This window comes from Scomber japonicus, chromosome 4 (assembly GCF_027409825.1).
Source record: "Scomber japonicus isolate fScoJap1 chromosome 4, fScoJap1.pri, whole genome shotgun sequence".
Classification (NCBI taxonomy): Eukaryota; Metazoa; Chordata; class Actinopteri; order Scombriformes; family Scombridae; genus Scomber; species Scomber japonicus.
Genome location: NC_070581.1, coordinates 23,167,958 through 23,184,768, shown reverse-complemented (window position 1 = coordinate 23,184,768; position 16,811 = coordinate 23,167,958). Strand labels below are relative to the sequence as shown.

The following is a 16,811-nucleotide window of genomic DNA, read 5'->3' as shown; positions in this document are numbered from 1 at the left end:
TGTGTTTTGTGTGTTGTATGATCATATATTTGACACAGCAGAAGTCAGGAAGTCAGTGCTTTTCAGAACAAAAGGTACCTATTAATGTGTATTTCAAGAGAAATTACTTTTTTCTAACACATGGTGATAAAGGATATGCATTATATGAACGCAGGTTTCACAAGCTACAATGACAGATGTCTTACATTGTCAGGGTCTGTGAGAGTCAGATGGGAAAATTTCATCAGTGGTGCGACATTGCCCTCCGGTGGATCAATTTTTCTCTACACCTCAGGCACAGCATACTGGATCCACTTTCTCCACTGACCAGAGATCTGAAAAGTACATTGTCACAGATAACTATTTTAGACTACAAACAGTCCCTGCACAATGGGCTTTCAACATCAACTTGAAAGGCCACAAATAAAATTGTATATATTAAGCAGCAAGTGAACAGTCCGCTCTTTAAGTTGATATGTTGGAAGCAGGATAAAATGGGCAAGTGTAAAGATCTGAGCAACTTGGCAACAAGAGCCAAATTATGAGGGCAAGATGTCTGGGTCAGACTGTCTCCAAAACCACAGGTCTTGTGGGATGTTCCTGGTATGTAGTGGTCAGTATCTACCAAAAGTGAACTGTGGGGAGGGAAGGCTAGTAGGTCCAATCTCACCTAAGAGCTACTGGAGCACAAATTGCTGTGTATGGGGCTGGTAGCTGTAGTCAGTTCCCATGCCCACACTGACCACTTTCCGATAGAATTGGACCATGGAGCAATGGGAGAAGTGAGCTGGTCTGATGAATCATGTTGGATAGCTGAGTGTGTGTGAACCACTTACCTGGGGAAGAGATGGCACCAGGATGCAGTATGGATGTTATGTTCTGCTGGGAAAGCTTTGGTCCTGGTATTCATGTGGATTTTACTTAGACATGGACCACCTACCTTAATATTGTTGTAGACCGAGTATCCCTTAACACAATGGTCTTCCCTGATGGCAGTGGCCTCTTTCAGCAGGATAATGCACCCTGCCACACAGGCAGGAATATTCAGGAATGGTTTGAGGAACATGACAAAGAGTTCAAGGTATTGTCTTGGTCTCCAAATTCCTCAGATCTTAATCTGACTGAGAATCATGGGATGAGCTGGAAAAACTAGAGGCTCCATCTCGCAACTTAACTCAACTTAAAAGATCTGCTGCTAATGTCTTGGTGCCAGATATCAGAGGACACATTCAGCGGTCTTGTGGAATCCATCCTGCGGGGGGACAGAGCTGTTTTGGCTGCAGGAGAAGGACCTATAAAATGTTAGACAGGTGGTTTTAATGTTGTGGTTGATTGCTCTATAGTGAAAACAGACAACAAATTATCTCATTTTGTTATGTCAAACACTGGGAGCTTGATTTTGAGCCATTGCATGCTGGGCTGTTTGCATCAGTGTAAAACTGTTGCCAATAATCTCAAAACCATTCAGGTCCTTGTACTGTACAGCGCAGTACATCACCTTAAAATAACTCATATCCATAAAATGTCACAGCAGCAAGAGAATAATGACTGTGGAATTTTGTAACTATTGTACCATGAATAGCTTCATCCACTCACTCCCAGAACTCATAAATATCGATTTTATGGTCCAGCATATAGGCTAAGCCACTTTTGTGAGCATGATAAGACAAGAGCCCAATGATTTATGCCTGTTTAGACTTCAAGATATATAATCAAGAGGATTGAATTTATAGTGACGAAAGTGCAGTTACAGTAGTTTTGGTTCATACTGTGAATTTTAACGGTAATGTAGGGCAATAATTGACTTGAGTCTTGCCCGTAAGCCTCAGAGATAGTCAGCGCACACTCGAATGAGCTTAAAATGACTCTGGTTACGCTTCCTTTAAAATCAGATATTTTTTCTTTCACTTTTTCCTCAATTTTTGGTTTCTCTCACAGGGTTTTCTGTAACCAAAGTCAATGTGAAATGAAAGAATATTGTTTGTATTACATCAACTCTGAGTTTGCATCACAGAACATCACTTTCCCCTCGGCCTTCTGGTGTGGTGAGTGAAAGGGTTTCAGCCAAACTTTTGAAATGGTTTACTGTATTCATACATGAGAAAATAAAATATTATTTGTAGCTACAGTAAAACTATTCATCTCAATTCTTTATCCCTCCAGCTATCTCCTCTACCTAACACTATCAACAGGGATTTAAGAACATACTGCATGATGTTTGAATGAACCATTTAACTTCAAATGAATTCTACCGATTTGTCAGTTTTGGTCTGTGATGTCACAAACCTTCAGATGTGTTGGTCTTATCAAATATAAATAGGGTACTAATAATTCGATTTTGATGACCATCCCTCAGCATTCTCTCTCTGCATGCTAACTAAGCTACAAATACAGAATATTAAAAATTGTAATTGTAGAGGGGAAAAGTTTCATATGACAGTTTGTACTGCCACTAAAGACCTAAAGACAGCCATTTAGAACACAATATTAATCTTCTCTGGGAGAACATTGTGATGTACTCATACACAGATGTTTTATGGATATGGATTTAATGTGGCAAGGACACTTTGAAGAGCATGAACACCAACACTGTTTGAGATGATTATTTTAGGAATAGAAAGTATGGCTTTACTCAAAACATTCAAGATAGTGAAACACTGCTTAGATCTACTTTCATTCAAATATTTGAAATTGTGCAAGTGTTTGCAAGAGCTTATGTGCTTCCTTCTTCCTCCCCTTCTAACAGCGCTATTGAAATACTTGAAAAAGAAGAAATAAAGTAAAAAACACTGATTTGAGCTTTTCAGGTAGGTGACAATTATGTTATATTTTCCCATCCAATCAGAAATGTCAATTTTTCAGTAGGGATGAACCTATCACAATCTACCTCTCAGATGTATCCTTTCAGATCATAGCTTGAAGAAATAATAACAAAATAGAAAATGGGAGTACTTTAAAATTTGACACACTTTAAAGGGACAGACACATTTTTTGTCATAACATGAGTGAATTACACGCTGGTACTGAGATTGATGAATGGACAGTAGCTCAGTTTACAGATCTAGTGGATAACGATATCCAACTGAGCTTGCAGCTTGTGAGAGAAAACTGAAAAGAAGCAGATGGGACCAGACATCAAAAGCATTTTAAATCAAAACACTGCGCTCAAAAAATAATTTTAAAAAATCAACCCACGAGAACACATCATCTTTGTCAAACTTCTGCAGCTAGATTCATGTCTGCTTCTTAACAATTGATTTTCCAATAAATGCAAAAACGCCAACATAAAATCTTAATGTGTGTCATGACTGAGTTTGTTGTTGCATTTTTCAGGCCATTTCCTGGACTCTAAAATACCTAAAATAGTAGAAAGAACCATTTAGCATCAAATCCTGATTGATGATCAATTCTAGTGTTCAATCTTTTTTATTTAGACCCTCTTAAACAGACCACTTTACAGCTTCATTATAAATACCTCTGTTTCTTGGGCAGTTCAGAAGTCCTCATGACAGGTCACAGTATTCTTTGCTCCGATGAGGACCTGAAATGTTACACCTCCCCCACAAATGAATCACAATGGAGATATTTGTAATTTTTTGTTTTAATAGAGTTCATTCTCTCAATCCATTATAAAATAGCAATTAAAAACTTTTTTTTAATCCAGATATTTACATATAAACAAGTGGCTGTGCAAAATGTACAAGATATTGGCGAAAAAAAGTCATACATTTGTCTTAATTGTCATATAGTGGATATATATAACAATTATGACAAATTTGCCCAATTTGAAGTTGTCAACTGACAAAGCTGGCAAACTTAAGTATATACAGTAATAAAATTTAACAATAAACATTCTTTCATAAAATGACAAAGGTATAAAGACCAAAATTAGTATGTGTACTAAAAATATAAAAAGTTACAAAGTGGGTATGTTCATCTGATCAACTAGTTTTAGAAAAATGATCTGTCAAAGTGCAGTTCTCCTCCTGCATGTCATTTCCATGTTTACCCAACTCAACCTCCATCATTGATAAATATAAAAATGCAGACATCCAACTTATTGAAAAATATGTCATTCACTTCAATGACTGTAATCAATAACATATTATTGGGTTTCCTCAAACTCTCATGAACTACACAGCCTGGATACTTTACATTACTAACAACTATTTCATTTCCAAATTATACCATACTAGTTTAGATTTTTTTTCATGTCACCTCAGGCAGTCATCCCTTCCTATTCTTTTTACAGTTAATGAAACAAAAAGCAGAGTAAAATATGCTTGAGATGGGCAATCCATCACAGTTAACATCCTGCACAAAGATATTTTAGTCAAAGGGTACTTTAACATTTAAAAAGTCTGTAGTTCTTTGGTTGACATTAATGAAAGGTCGAAAAAAATGACTTAATAGCTTTGCTACTTGGTAACATAATTCAAGTAACATATTATCATTTTAATAATGTAAATGCTTCATTGTTCTTAGACTTCCTTGAGTGGAAAGAACTGGCTAGGCGTACATTAACACACTAGAAAACCTGCTGATTTTAAAGCCATTGTGTGCAACAATAATGTAGCGAAAATTGGCTTTTGTCAGGACACAAGCTGTGACAGAAGGTTCAGTTTAAGTTGAATTTCATGCTGTCACTGACAAAATAATGGAAACTGCTGACTGCTGAGGAGGGGGAAAGAAATTCAGAATGTATGGTATGTATGTGTGAATGGATGGTATGCTTCAACAAAGATAGATAGGAATGTAAAGTATGTATAGTCTGTGTAGCAAATGTGCTACAATCTCAATAAAATGTGGAGCTTCTCTTTCAACCACTGTGTCAAGAATGCTCACAGTAATGCGCTATAGTGGCGAGAGTTCAAATATCAACACCTGTTATTACATCATGCACGACGCATGACATGTAAGTAATTATTGTTTGTTTCCAGTCGAGCAAAGACAAACAAAGAAAGCACAGAACAAGACAAGCGTGCATCCTGCAGATCTGGAGAGAAGTGTCGGACAGATGAACGTTTTTAAAAATGATCAACACATTCTAATCCATATGGCTTAATTTGGTAAGAAGGCAACTCAGCAGACGACCGTACTATCAGTCTCCGTAAAACGATCCACAGGCATCAAAACTGTGCTAAAATATAGTATATATGTGTGATAAATTAAAATCTCTATTTACGTTAACATGGTCAACAAAATTAGCAGTGTTGCAGTATTGTAAAATCAGGCTGTTGCACCTGAATCTAAAATAGAACCACTTCACAGAGATTTGCTGCTACAACATTGATATCAGTGCAATGACACTGAAAGGGTCTTCAGATCTGAATTGCTCAGTTCTGTTAAAAAGATATTTTTCTTGTATGCAGCATGGGGCAGTGCATGGGTGAAGTGTGGTTGGGTGCAAGTGTTCACTACAGAGCAAACCGAGCTGAAGGGCATGCTGAAATCAAGGGTGAGCTCAGATATTTGCTCCATCTCTGCACTGAACATAAAAAAGGCCTGTGCTTGAAGAGGCTTTTAAAAGCTGATGTCTCTTCGGTGTTCCAGATAATTCTTATCCCACAGACAGATGTCTCATCATTCAGCAGTGAGTGATCAAAGACAATACCGGCAGAAAGGGTCTGAGCTGCCGTTCAACTTCGCTTCCTTAATGCCGCTGAGTGGGACTAGTCATTTTAATGTGATTGCTATTTTAGGAAGCCTTTATAGAGCAGGTGTGAGTGACTGGTCCCTTTTTCATTCTCCAGGCAGAAGAGTAGGTCCCTGAGGTTGACTCTAGTGATGCGCTGTCGCATAAACTGTCTGGAGCCTGCTCCACTGGAGCCACCAGGCGTGGAGGGGCCTGACCCTGACCCCTGAGGGGTGAAAAAAAAGGCAAATATAAGAAATACTTTTACTCTTTTATAAAACCTTTTCATTGCAAATGTTTCACAATTCAAAGTAAATGCATCACGTTTATGGCTAATTGCTATATATTCCTCACCTCTGCACTGGAGCCCCTAACCGGAGAGTCCATTTTCCGCTTTTTTCTTGGACCGATTGCTGCCAGCGCTGTTAGATTGGCTTCTCTTTGCCTGATCTGAGCCAGTTCCTGCTGCTGCATCTGGAATACAAGCAAGAACACAAAAAATAGTCTCACACACAAACATATCATAAAGGTTCCTAGTTATATTAGCATATATTTACCTCTTTGGCCTTCTGTTTAAGTCGAAGCTGCTCTGGGTCCTCTTGCCGTGACCGAGACTGCAGTGCGGTAGAGGACATTTTAATATTTCAAGACAGGTATGTTCAATTTATTCAATAAATTATTTTATTCATTCATTCACTCACTCACTCAGTTATTCTATTAGTTCTCTGGTGACTATTGGCAGCAGAGGAAATGTTTTAATAATACAATGTCACTCCTCGCCTTGTCTTTGTAATTATGATACATGCAAAATTATTCCTGTCAGTGATTCTGTGTCCTTGTTATGTTACCTTGGCAGCCTTCAAGAGAATTTCTCTCTCCTGCTCTTCCTTCCTTTGCTTCTCCATCTGATCCAGCTGCTCGAAGAACTTCAGCTGGGCTCGCACATCGCTGACCTGCTCATGCCGCTCATCCTCCTAAAGAATGAAAAAAACATTGCAAGAAAGGACAGAAAGGTACAACAGGAAAAATTAAAACCAGAAAGAATGGCAGTGGGTCTCATCCAATCGTATTACTGTCTTTAATTATCACCTTGAATGTAACGTTCTTCTGCTGTGCTACTTGTGACACCTTTTCCAGCAGATTTTGTAATCGCTGCTGTGTAGCGTGGGAAATGAAGTTAATCACATCTGTGCCCAACTCGTGGACACCAAACTTCTTACCTGTCATAACAGAAGGAATGAGGATAAATATATTGACGGAATGAGACCACGTCTACCTTTAAAAGAAAGTACATGCTGTACAGTTTGTGGGTATGTGTCTCTCACCGATCTCCAGAGCTCTTCGGGTGAGTGAGGAGGTAGCGAGGAAGGTCTCATCCTTACAGGATCGAGTCACTGTGCCAACAAGTTCAGAGTTTGTTGCTAGGATACGGGCGCTCTCCTCCGACAAGTTGACTCCTGCCATGGATGCCACATCATTGATATCATCATCATCCCTGGGTGAAATGAAAAGTGAAAAGTCTCATCATCATTTAAAAGAACAAAAAACATCAAAAGCTTTTATGGGACAAATTGAACCACACATAAATCAATACTTTTTTTTTGTCTGTGTACTTTTACTCAAAATGTATATATTCATTCATAATAGTTAATAGTATCTTAACTTAGCTACAGAACTGTCTTGCAATTTGATCATCACAATAAAATGATGCTCTAATCAGAACATGACCAGATAAATTCAACACATTGTGCGTCTAAATTGCAACACGCCTGATACAATAAATTGTTCAATATCTTTTTCTCCATCTTTCACTTGGCAAATAACAATGCTGTCCATATCGATCATCATCCAGTAAGAAGAAGAATTGAAAGTGTACACTCTTGAGACAGACACAGCATGGTTACTCTGCTTTCTCTCAGCAGTTCTCACCTTTGTGCTCCCTGCTCTTGGTGATCGCTTATTTTTAGTTCCAGTCCAAAGTCCAAACACACAGTAATATAGGTGTTCTCATTGACAAGTGTTAGCAAGCAAGTTTCAACAGTTATACGTGCTACCTGTTAAATAGGGTGGAACAAAAATGCACAGGCTCCTTAATCAAATCACTATTTTCCATCCATCCATTTTCCAAACTGCTACAAAGGGTCATGGGGGGGGGGGCATCACAGGGCTAATATATAGAGATAAACAACCATTCACGCCTACCGGTAATTTAGAGTCTTCAATTAAGCTAACCTTCATGTTTTTGGTCTGTGGGAGGAAGCCGGAGTACCTGTGGAGAACCTATGCAGGCATGAGGAGAACATGCAAACTCCACACAGAAGGGCCACAGCCAGCCGGCGGGTTTTAACCCAAACCCTCTTGCTGTGAGGTAACAGTGCTAACCACCGGGCCACCCCAAAACACTATTTTATGCTCACAAATTCGTCTTACAGCATCAACCTGTCTAACAGCTCCACCTGTACAGTCCACTGCAATCCAAAACAATAGCCATGAAACAACTCTTATCTCTGTAAATTAAGAAAAATGCGGCTTCCATGATAAATTATGCATGACCAGTTTTGCTTATGAGGTCATTAATTCAGATAATTACTGTTATAATTAGCCGATGTGTCTGTGTTAACACATTTATCATTACACAACACAAGGATGGCAATATATGAATACAAACTAGGACGATAAAGTCAGCACACTGAAATCTCCCAAAGCCAAAAAATGCACCATAACAAATGAAAGGGCAACTTTTCAAGAATACTGTTCTTAAACTGGTTAATTTATGTGAGAGAACATCATACTGAAGTAGTTAAAGCTGTGTGGCTGAAGGGCCAAAAAATTCTGTCATGTTATAATTGCATTTTAGGGTTGTTTATTTAGTTTTTAATTTTATTGTTGTATACATTTGTTTTTTTCTATATCACTATTTTTTGAGCTTCTGTAGCAATGAATTTTCCCCACTGTGGGATCAATAAATGTATCCTTATCCTTCCCTTTTACACAGATGTTGATGCAACTCTATGTCTACCTCCATAACCAGCTAATTGGTGGAGCAATTCTACCCCCACACTCTGTGTCCGTACCATTTATACAGAACAGCAAGGTGGAATAAAGGTGCTGCATTGCCAAATGTGTAAAAAAGGCTTTTATCTGGATTTGTCACAGACCTGAAGGTTCCGCCTCCTTCCTTCAGCTTGTTTTTCTGAGCGGCAGTGAGAGAAGCTTGACTGACGACTATTCCTTTGGCCCCTGGAGGCAATGCCTGCTTCACTGTAGGAACTAATAGGCACACAAAGAAAGTTGTTATTAACTTAGAATAATTAATTGCAGTTACTATGACATTAATCAAATTTTTAATTGCTTGGAATCAAGTTTGGCACCTTTGTACAAAGCTTACAATTATACACACTATCCACAAGGTGGCAGCACTTCCATTCTACACACAGTGAATGGGCATCAGACCACATACAGACACAGAGGGTATCAGTGCATTTTAGCATTTTTCATTTACTTTCTTCAAAGCATCTTTTGGAAGTACAGAAATAAAATGAAACATAATAGGATCACTGTATGGAAGAAGTAATAATATGTGACTGTGGAAGATTAAAACACACTCACACACCTGAATGCAGCTGTTTGACCACCTGTGGCTGGCCCACAATGATGCGACTGTGAGATTGTCCCCTGAGTGTTACCATGGGAGACTGAGCCAGGGTCACTTGGGGCCTCAACATTGTGCCCTGTTGCTGTGGCACTATCTACGCACATTTAAAGAGAGATGCAATGAGAAACACAGAATACTCTCAAAAACACCAAAAGAAGTATGAGAGGACACATACAAGGTTTCCACTTCTACGTGCATGCCAATCACATACACACGAATTCAACTAAAAAAGGTAATGATTTCCACTAGCAGCAAAATTACCAGTCCAGGTTTGCTGTGTGGTGTCTGAGTGAGGTTGATAACTGTGGTTTTGGTTGCTGCAGTGCTGGTAGCTGTAGTGGCGGTGGAAAGAGGAGGTCGCAGCACCACAGCAGTGAGGGCTGTGGAAGCTGTTGCAGCAGGCTGAGTGCTGGGCTGAGGCAGCAGGCTCTGATGGATGAAGGCTTCTGAGTCTGGAGTCATCTGACGCAGTGCTGGGAGACTTCTCTGGACAGAAGACAGAGATTGAGGGTATTTTCAGTTTGATAAGGACACTTAGATTAGATTTCTTTATTACAAAAGTAAACGTGGCAGCAGTTAGGGATAAATGGAGCAGTTTGTATTATATAATGTATACTGGAAACAAACAGTTTGCAGATAATTTTGTTCATTACCAATATCAAATGAAAAGTTCATGGTTTCAGGTTTTTTATTTCCTTTGTTTTCACTTTTTAAATATCAGATCCCAGTGGAAAAACTACACAGAGCTATTTGTAATGATGATTACTTAGAAACATTTTCCAACAATTAAATCAACAAAAGGAGCTGATTCATGTTTCATTGTTTTTAGATTTATTTTGATTGTTTAAACTGACATTATGATCTGATTATTTAAAAAGTAAGTGAGTAAAGCTTGCACTTAACACTAACCCTAAAATGATAAGAAAATAAGTTAATTCATATTTAAATATTTACATTAATGATTCTGCTCGTTCTACACTTTTTTATGCCTATTCCAGTCAGTACACTGAAAGCCATCCTTCAGTTTCCACTTTGGGAAAACTTTAGCAAGAGTGATGACACACGGTTTGCACTCCCTGCAACCCAGTGTTGTTGGATGAGGGCATACATTGAGGTCTGTTATGTACACAAGAGGTCACAAGAGAGTTCCTGAGGACATCACCATCTGCGCACACACTCTTATTTTGAAAAAACAGTACAAAAATGCTTATAAGAAGTAGTAGCAGGAAGCAGGACCATTAAGAAAAAAAAATCATTGTTTAACCCAATCATACCCAACTGCTGTCACTGGTTAAATTTACAGGTCATAACGGTTTCAACAAGAACTGGTTCGACAACTTTTGTGCCATACTCATAACCACTAAATCACACATATACCAGTCTATCTGTAAATCTGTTTGCCAAACAGAGTTGTTGACACTCATTTCATCAAATTGCAATGTTTACACTGGAGAAGAAATGTTGTAATTTTACAGGATTCAATTATTTGGTGATCTTTTGAGAAGCAAATAATCTGCATTCTATAATTATTTATGCATTGTATCTCTGAGTTTAAAGATTAGAATAGAATAATAGTAACCCTACACTAATTGTATTGTAAGTGAGTTTACACAGCCTGTAAGATGCAACATGACACTGATCTCACCTTCAGGAAAGGCACAAGGTACGGCTGTGGTGAGGAGTTGAGCTCCCGGTATAACCTACTGGTGAAATCTTCAGGCTCTATCTTCGCTTCCTGTTAGTAAGTTGAGAATACGAATAGTAAGAAAAACAAATGAAGACAAGGACATAGAGATTTTAGCACAGAGATGGTAAGAGTGATGGAGATGATGGGGGGTGGGGCTGAAAATAAAGAAATACCAGCAGGTTCTTGACAAGCTCCTTGACATTGGCTGTAGTCTCAGAAGACTGTTTTCCACTGGACGCCAGCTTGATCAGCGTGGACAGAAAGTTTCTACACTTTTTCACATTCTCTAGTGTCTCCTGCAAACACAGATTACTCTTAAATATACACATCAGACTTTATGTGGAGATGTAGCGCAGAACATAAAAACACCTTTAATAAATATATGTATAGTTCATTATTTATCTTTTGACAGATAAAAGCATTCAAAGTTAGTATTTCTCTCTTACAGCTGAGACTGCTGTTGGGGTGACAGGGCTCCCAGTGGTCCCAAGGGGCCCTACCCTCTGCGTTACTGCTGAGACGGCAGACCCAGGCTGCACAGTAGTGGGCGTTCCTAGCGGCTGTCCCGGGGTGGCGGCAGTTCCTCCCAGCATGATGGTGTTCTGTGTGAGTCAGTGAATATGTTGTCATTAGATGGCGCTCAGGAAAATGACAAGGCCAGTATTACAGTTTCCAATAGAGTACATTCAGCCACTACTGGGACATGAGTCTATTTTTAAGTTAGATATTGTATAATGTTTGCAGTCACAGTGTTGTCAGCACACACGTGGTGTTAACAATTCTCTTCTACCACCCTTCAATTACAACAGAGAAATTATAGCTGTGAAGTGATGATGTGTAAAATAAACAATGACAACCTGTTAATGAGGTTTAATATAGATGTGTTATCCTTTAAGTGGAACTCAAAACCTGATAAATCACAATTCAATTAAAACGACACAAAAAGACAGGCCAACCAGAAAAAACACAAACAAAAAACAAATGTTCTGCCCTAATGCAAAAAATCTATTATTTTACCACAGTGGTCAAGTCCCTAAATGGAACCCAGTCATCCAAACATTGACTTTTTTAAAAAGCCTTATAAATTAACCTGACAACTTTTTAAACCTTTTGGCATTTGGTGCTTGATAACTCGATGTCCTGCACAGAGAACTAAACACCCAAAAGGATGAGCAGTGGAGTTACCTGCAGTACAGGAGGCCTCTGCAGTGTGGTGGTGGTCGTCACAGTGGTCTGGACTGTGGACCCTTGCTTTATAATAGTGGTGGGGGTAATGGGACGAGCCAGCAGTGATGCGCCTGGAGCCTGCAGAACCACAGGGAGTATGCAAGGAGGTGTTACACATATGACAGTATACACATACATTCAGCAATGCCAAGAAAAAGTACTTTAAAATACATGATTTCTCCAACTAACATCGCAAACCCTTTCACAATAAAATCACTGCTTATAACGTGTACTGCTCCCTGGAAAAAGAAAGAAAAAAAAAAAAGTTTCTCTTTTTGTTCCATATCATCTTTTTCTGTTTAAAACCAAACCAAACTAACAGTTCTCCTTTCTGTTGTTTTCTTTCAGTTTCTTCACTAATTTTAAAGTTGGATGCAAAACTGTACACATGCCAACTAAAAATCAGTTCGCAATAATGCAATAATGATTTTTATTGGTCATTTATGTGTTTTTGTAAGACCAGTAACCAAAATGTAATTAAAATGTATAAAATGAAACCTGCATTTTTCTGGTAAGTTTTCATTTTTTAATCAGACAGTAAAAACGTGTATACATTGTTTACCATGATGGGCATCATTTTACACACGACACCAAAAACTTTGCAGGTTGACTGAAAAAATGTGTACATCTCAGTTGTCATAGTGATAAACATGCACTGCTCAGCCCTCACGTTATGGCTGCACCAATCCCACTTCATCCTCTTGTTTAATCTGTCTTGTTCTATTTGATCTTATTCTAACCGTCTACTCTGTTTTACTCTTTAAATCCTATTCAGATGTGCCATTTCTATACCTTGTCTCTAATGTCTTAGGATAAGCATTAATTATTGAAACGTGCTTTACAAATAAACTTGCCTTTCCTTTTGTCTCCCCATACCAGTTATTAAACAGTAAGAGTACAGATTCACCAACAGGTAACCCTGTGGATCTGACTGGGCTCAACCTTCTATGTGTAACACATAAAGCTCAAACTACACACCACTTACTAACTATAAATTAAGATGTTAATACACCTAAGTTCTTGTTAATCACATATGACAAAGTTACAGAATTGTGCTTTAACATTTATTAATATAAATGTGGAGGTCTGAGCGTGACTCTCCTCTTCTATTTAATTTGAGGGTGTTTATAAGTTCAAAACTGATACATTAGTCAAACTGAGAAGGACAAAAAAGACGTGGTGTTCAGACTTTACAAATATACTGTATATGTAACATTAGTGACAAAGAGACAGTGTTTAATGTGCATCAGTCTCATCTAGCCAACATGACGTTTGCTAACAAAAGGTCAGTACCCAAGCAAATACTGAGTCACATGTTCTGTGTGTCCTGGTACCTGTAGAGAAGTGATCTGCACAGGGGGAGTGCTGGTCGGAGCTGCAGGTCGTGGTGTCATGGCGCTTTGAGACTGGGACTGAGCCTGCATCTGAGCCAAGGTCTGCTGGTGAATCATCAGCAGCTGCCCACTCTCGCTGCGAACCAAAACCATGCCTGCAAGAGGCAAATGTCAGTGGGGTTAAGATGTCAAAGGTCATGACTTGTCTGTCCTGATCAGTCTCACCAATATATGTATGTATGCATGGAGTTTCTGACAGGAGGTGGTATGAATTCCTCATCTGTAGCTCCACTGATGTATAGGTTTCAGCTTTGACATGGAGGCCTATATTTTCAGACTTTTCAGTCAAGAAGCGATACAAATGAGCCACAAACACTTTGCTATGTCCCCCAAACAAACTCCAAGAGAATGGCAGATCTGCTGGAACATTAAGGTCTTTAAAATCGAGGCTGAAGACTTTTCTGTTTGTTGCATTTTACTGTAACTTTTACTCTCCTGTTTATGTCTTACTCTATTTCAGCTTTCTTTTACTTCCTATTTAACACTTTCTTTGTTTGTATTTAAATGTTGTTTTATATTGCTTTGTGTTGCTTTTACATTCTGTCTTGATGTCTTTTATGTTTTTATGTAAATCACTTTGAATTTCCTTATTGTTGAAATGTGCCACACAAATAAAGTCGCCTTGCCTTTCAACTGAAAAACATCCCAACCCACAAAAAAACAACTAAGCTAAACTTTGTTCTCGTCTCCAATACTTTATTGCTGTCAAGTGTATTACTATGCACTGGAGCCTTCTGTTATAGCCTTCATTCATTCATTCTTCCCTTCAAACAGGTGACCAGCTGTGTGGTAAGACACCAGGCTATAAGAACATAGTAATAACCTTGCCTACAGCAAAGCAATACAAAGTTACAGACAGAGAGGCTGAGCAGGAGAATTAAGCAGCAAAAACAAAAGTCTTTTTGGGCTGATACTGGGTGGACACTTGTTTTTAAATGTTGCTGTGGGTAATATGCTTAATGACCCTTGTTTGGTGTGGCTTCTCTACTCTTTGTCTGGGATAAATCTAAACACAGGACTCCCAAACAGAACTACTGATATTACTACATTTGAGCAATTCATACTCCTTTATGCCGTAGAAAATCTAAATGATCCCTTTAATAGCCAGAGGATAAAATCAATCTAGAGTTCAGAAACAAGCAGTCTAACCATTAAAAACACACACACATTCATCAGGAAGACAGACTATGGATACACAGTAAATAGCTCTTGATATGAGAACAATTCACCACTGTCTGTAGTATGAATCAACAGATTGCAACAGAATGCTAGTTTGACATACTATATTGGAGACAAACTGGCTGATTGTCCTCACTTTAGACCCTTGCCCACCTCTAATCTGTGGTTCGGTGGTTGTAGCCTCAAAAGAATTAATTCTGTGTCGTCAATGCTTACTATTATGTGTCTCACACCATTTCGTTCCTATTCACACACATGCAGCTAAGAAACTGGTACAAATAAAACAAAGGTGAGTTTCTGTTGCCAGACATAGTTTCTGCAAAACTGGAAATAACTTTCCGAAAGTTACCTGGAGGGAGCTGGATGTTTTGGATGTTTGGTGCGTTTTGTTGTGGCTGGGTGAGTCGTGGGGTCAACACCTGTGGAGCAATAGCTCTTATCCCCCCGGGAGCAGTGGCAGCGATTGGCGACGGTACTGAAGTCCTCAAGTTTTGCAAGACGGTCGGGCTCCTCATGGTCGCTGTCGTTCCGGTGGCAATGCTTGAAGTCACAACGTGAGCACCGGTCTGCAATACAGTCTTTGCGGAGTCGAGTTTGTTAACAAGGGAGCCGGTGGTGCTGGTGACACTGACCGCTGGTGATGTTAAAACGGTGCCTCCGCTTTGTGAGCTGTTAGTTTGCATAGGTGGCCTCACAAGCGTGACCGTGGGTACACCTTTCACAGTGGGCTGAGACGAAATGACAAGCGAAGTCACGGCGCTCGGTGCACTCGTCGAAGAAGTTCGTATGATAGTGCTGGGTGCTGCAGACAAAACTGCTGCGTTTCCTTTATTCACAGAAACAGGTCCGTTGTTGACAACCGTGACAGTGGGCTGCAAGCTGCTGTCAACAGATGCGCCTCCGGGGATATGACAGTTCGTCACAACGGCGCCTCCATTCAAAGTTTGAGCACCAGTTGTTCCAGGTTTCCCGACAACAGATGCTGCGTCTGATACTACCGACACGCCCCCGCTAGTAGTCCCCGTCTTGAACTGACTCTGGGCGGCTGTCACGCTCGGTCCCGCCGCCGATGTGGTCCCAGCTGCTCCATCCATGCTTGAACCGTGGGAGCCCGCACTGTTACTGACACCTCCCTGCACTCCTGTCCCTACGGCAGCGGAAACACATGAAAACAAGGGAACAACTCTCCTATTCGCATTAGTTTCGGGAAACACACAAGTGAAGCCAAGTTAGCTACAATCAGCAGAACAACGTGACCAAAATAAGCTACTGTTAGCTAACCGGAGTGGGCAGCTATCTTACCTGCTTTAGCAAGCTCTTGTGAAAGTCCCATTTTGCTGCCCTGAACATTGGAAGTAACGTTACTAGCTACAGCTGAGTTGCCGACGTGATTTGCTGCAGACTGGACCCTGCCCGTTGTGTCGACGTGACCCACTCCTCCTAGCTCAGACTCCAGAGATCCGACTACATCACTAACTACTTTTTCGTCCACCTCTGTGTTGAAGAAAACATCATCCAGCAAATCGGAGCCCGCCGCCATCTTTGCCCAGCTACGCTGGTTTGTGAGACGCATGCGCCGATTGGATGCACCCTCCGTGACGCAGCCTCAAAGGGCGCTGTGATTGGTTGTTTGGAGAAAATAAAGCTTGGAACAAATGGCTGAGAGCTGCAGTGTTGGAGTGCCAGCACTGTGTGACGCTTCCGCAAGAAAACAACGATACCGCACACAGAGCCGCCCCTGCTGGGACTTTAATGTGTCGAGGAGATTCCCTGAGAGCGTCCCTGTGTTTTACAACATGTCTTTGCAGCTTTATTCAGATTATTGAAGCATTTTATATTCGTTTGAGTTCATCTTAGACTACTCAAAATGGCTGCGTTGGAGCTATATTTTTTTTTTCAAAGCAGCTGTTGCTTGTAGCGCTCACTCAGACAGCAGTGCCATTATCTGGATATCAAACTCTTGAGAGCGAAACTCAGCGATGATCACTCAATATAGTTGCCTTGCAGAATTCTGCCCAGGCTTCACAGATGACTGCACTTATTATCTGTGGTAAC

At 40.0% G+C, this 16,811-nt stretch overlaps 1 protein-coding gene across 2 annotated transcripts; it reads right to left on the bottom strand.

Annotated features, from left to right (window-relative positions):
* Positions 1 to 3,594: 3,594 nt before the first annotated feature.
* On the bottom strand, positions 3,595 to 16,296 carry LOC128357957 (transcription initiation factor TFIID subunit 4-like). Of its 2 annotated transcripts, none has more exons than XM_053318394.1 (16): positions 16,059 to 16,296; positions 15,106 to 15,903; positions 13,518 to 13,672; positions 12,142 to 12,261; positions 11,403 to 11,558; positions 11,130 to 11,252; positions 10,915 to 11,004; positions 9,531 to 9,755; positions 9,228 to 9,363; positions 8,773 to 8,884; positions 6,940 to 7,109; positions 6,704 to 6,834; positions 6,463 to 6,588; positions 6,172 to 6,228; positions 5,969 to 6,088; positions 3,595 to 5,840 (listed from the first exon to the last, which is right to left on the bottom strand). In XM_053318394.1, the coding sequence occupies exons 1-16, from the start codon at positions 16,294 to 16,296 to the stop codon at positions 5,673 to 5,675; spliced, it is 2,925 nt and encodes a 974-aa protein (XP_053174369.1). In that variant the 3' UTR covers positions 3,595 to 5,672. The 2 variants fall into 2 exon arrangements, 1 of the variants encoding a protein (XP_053174369.1); XR_008321240.1 differs by having other exon boundaries at positions 5,715 to 5,840; positions 6,172 to 6,212.
* Between the last annotated feature and the right edge of the window lie 515 nt (positions 16,297 to 16,811).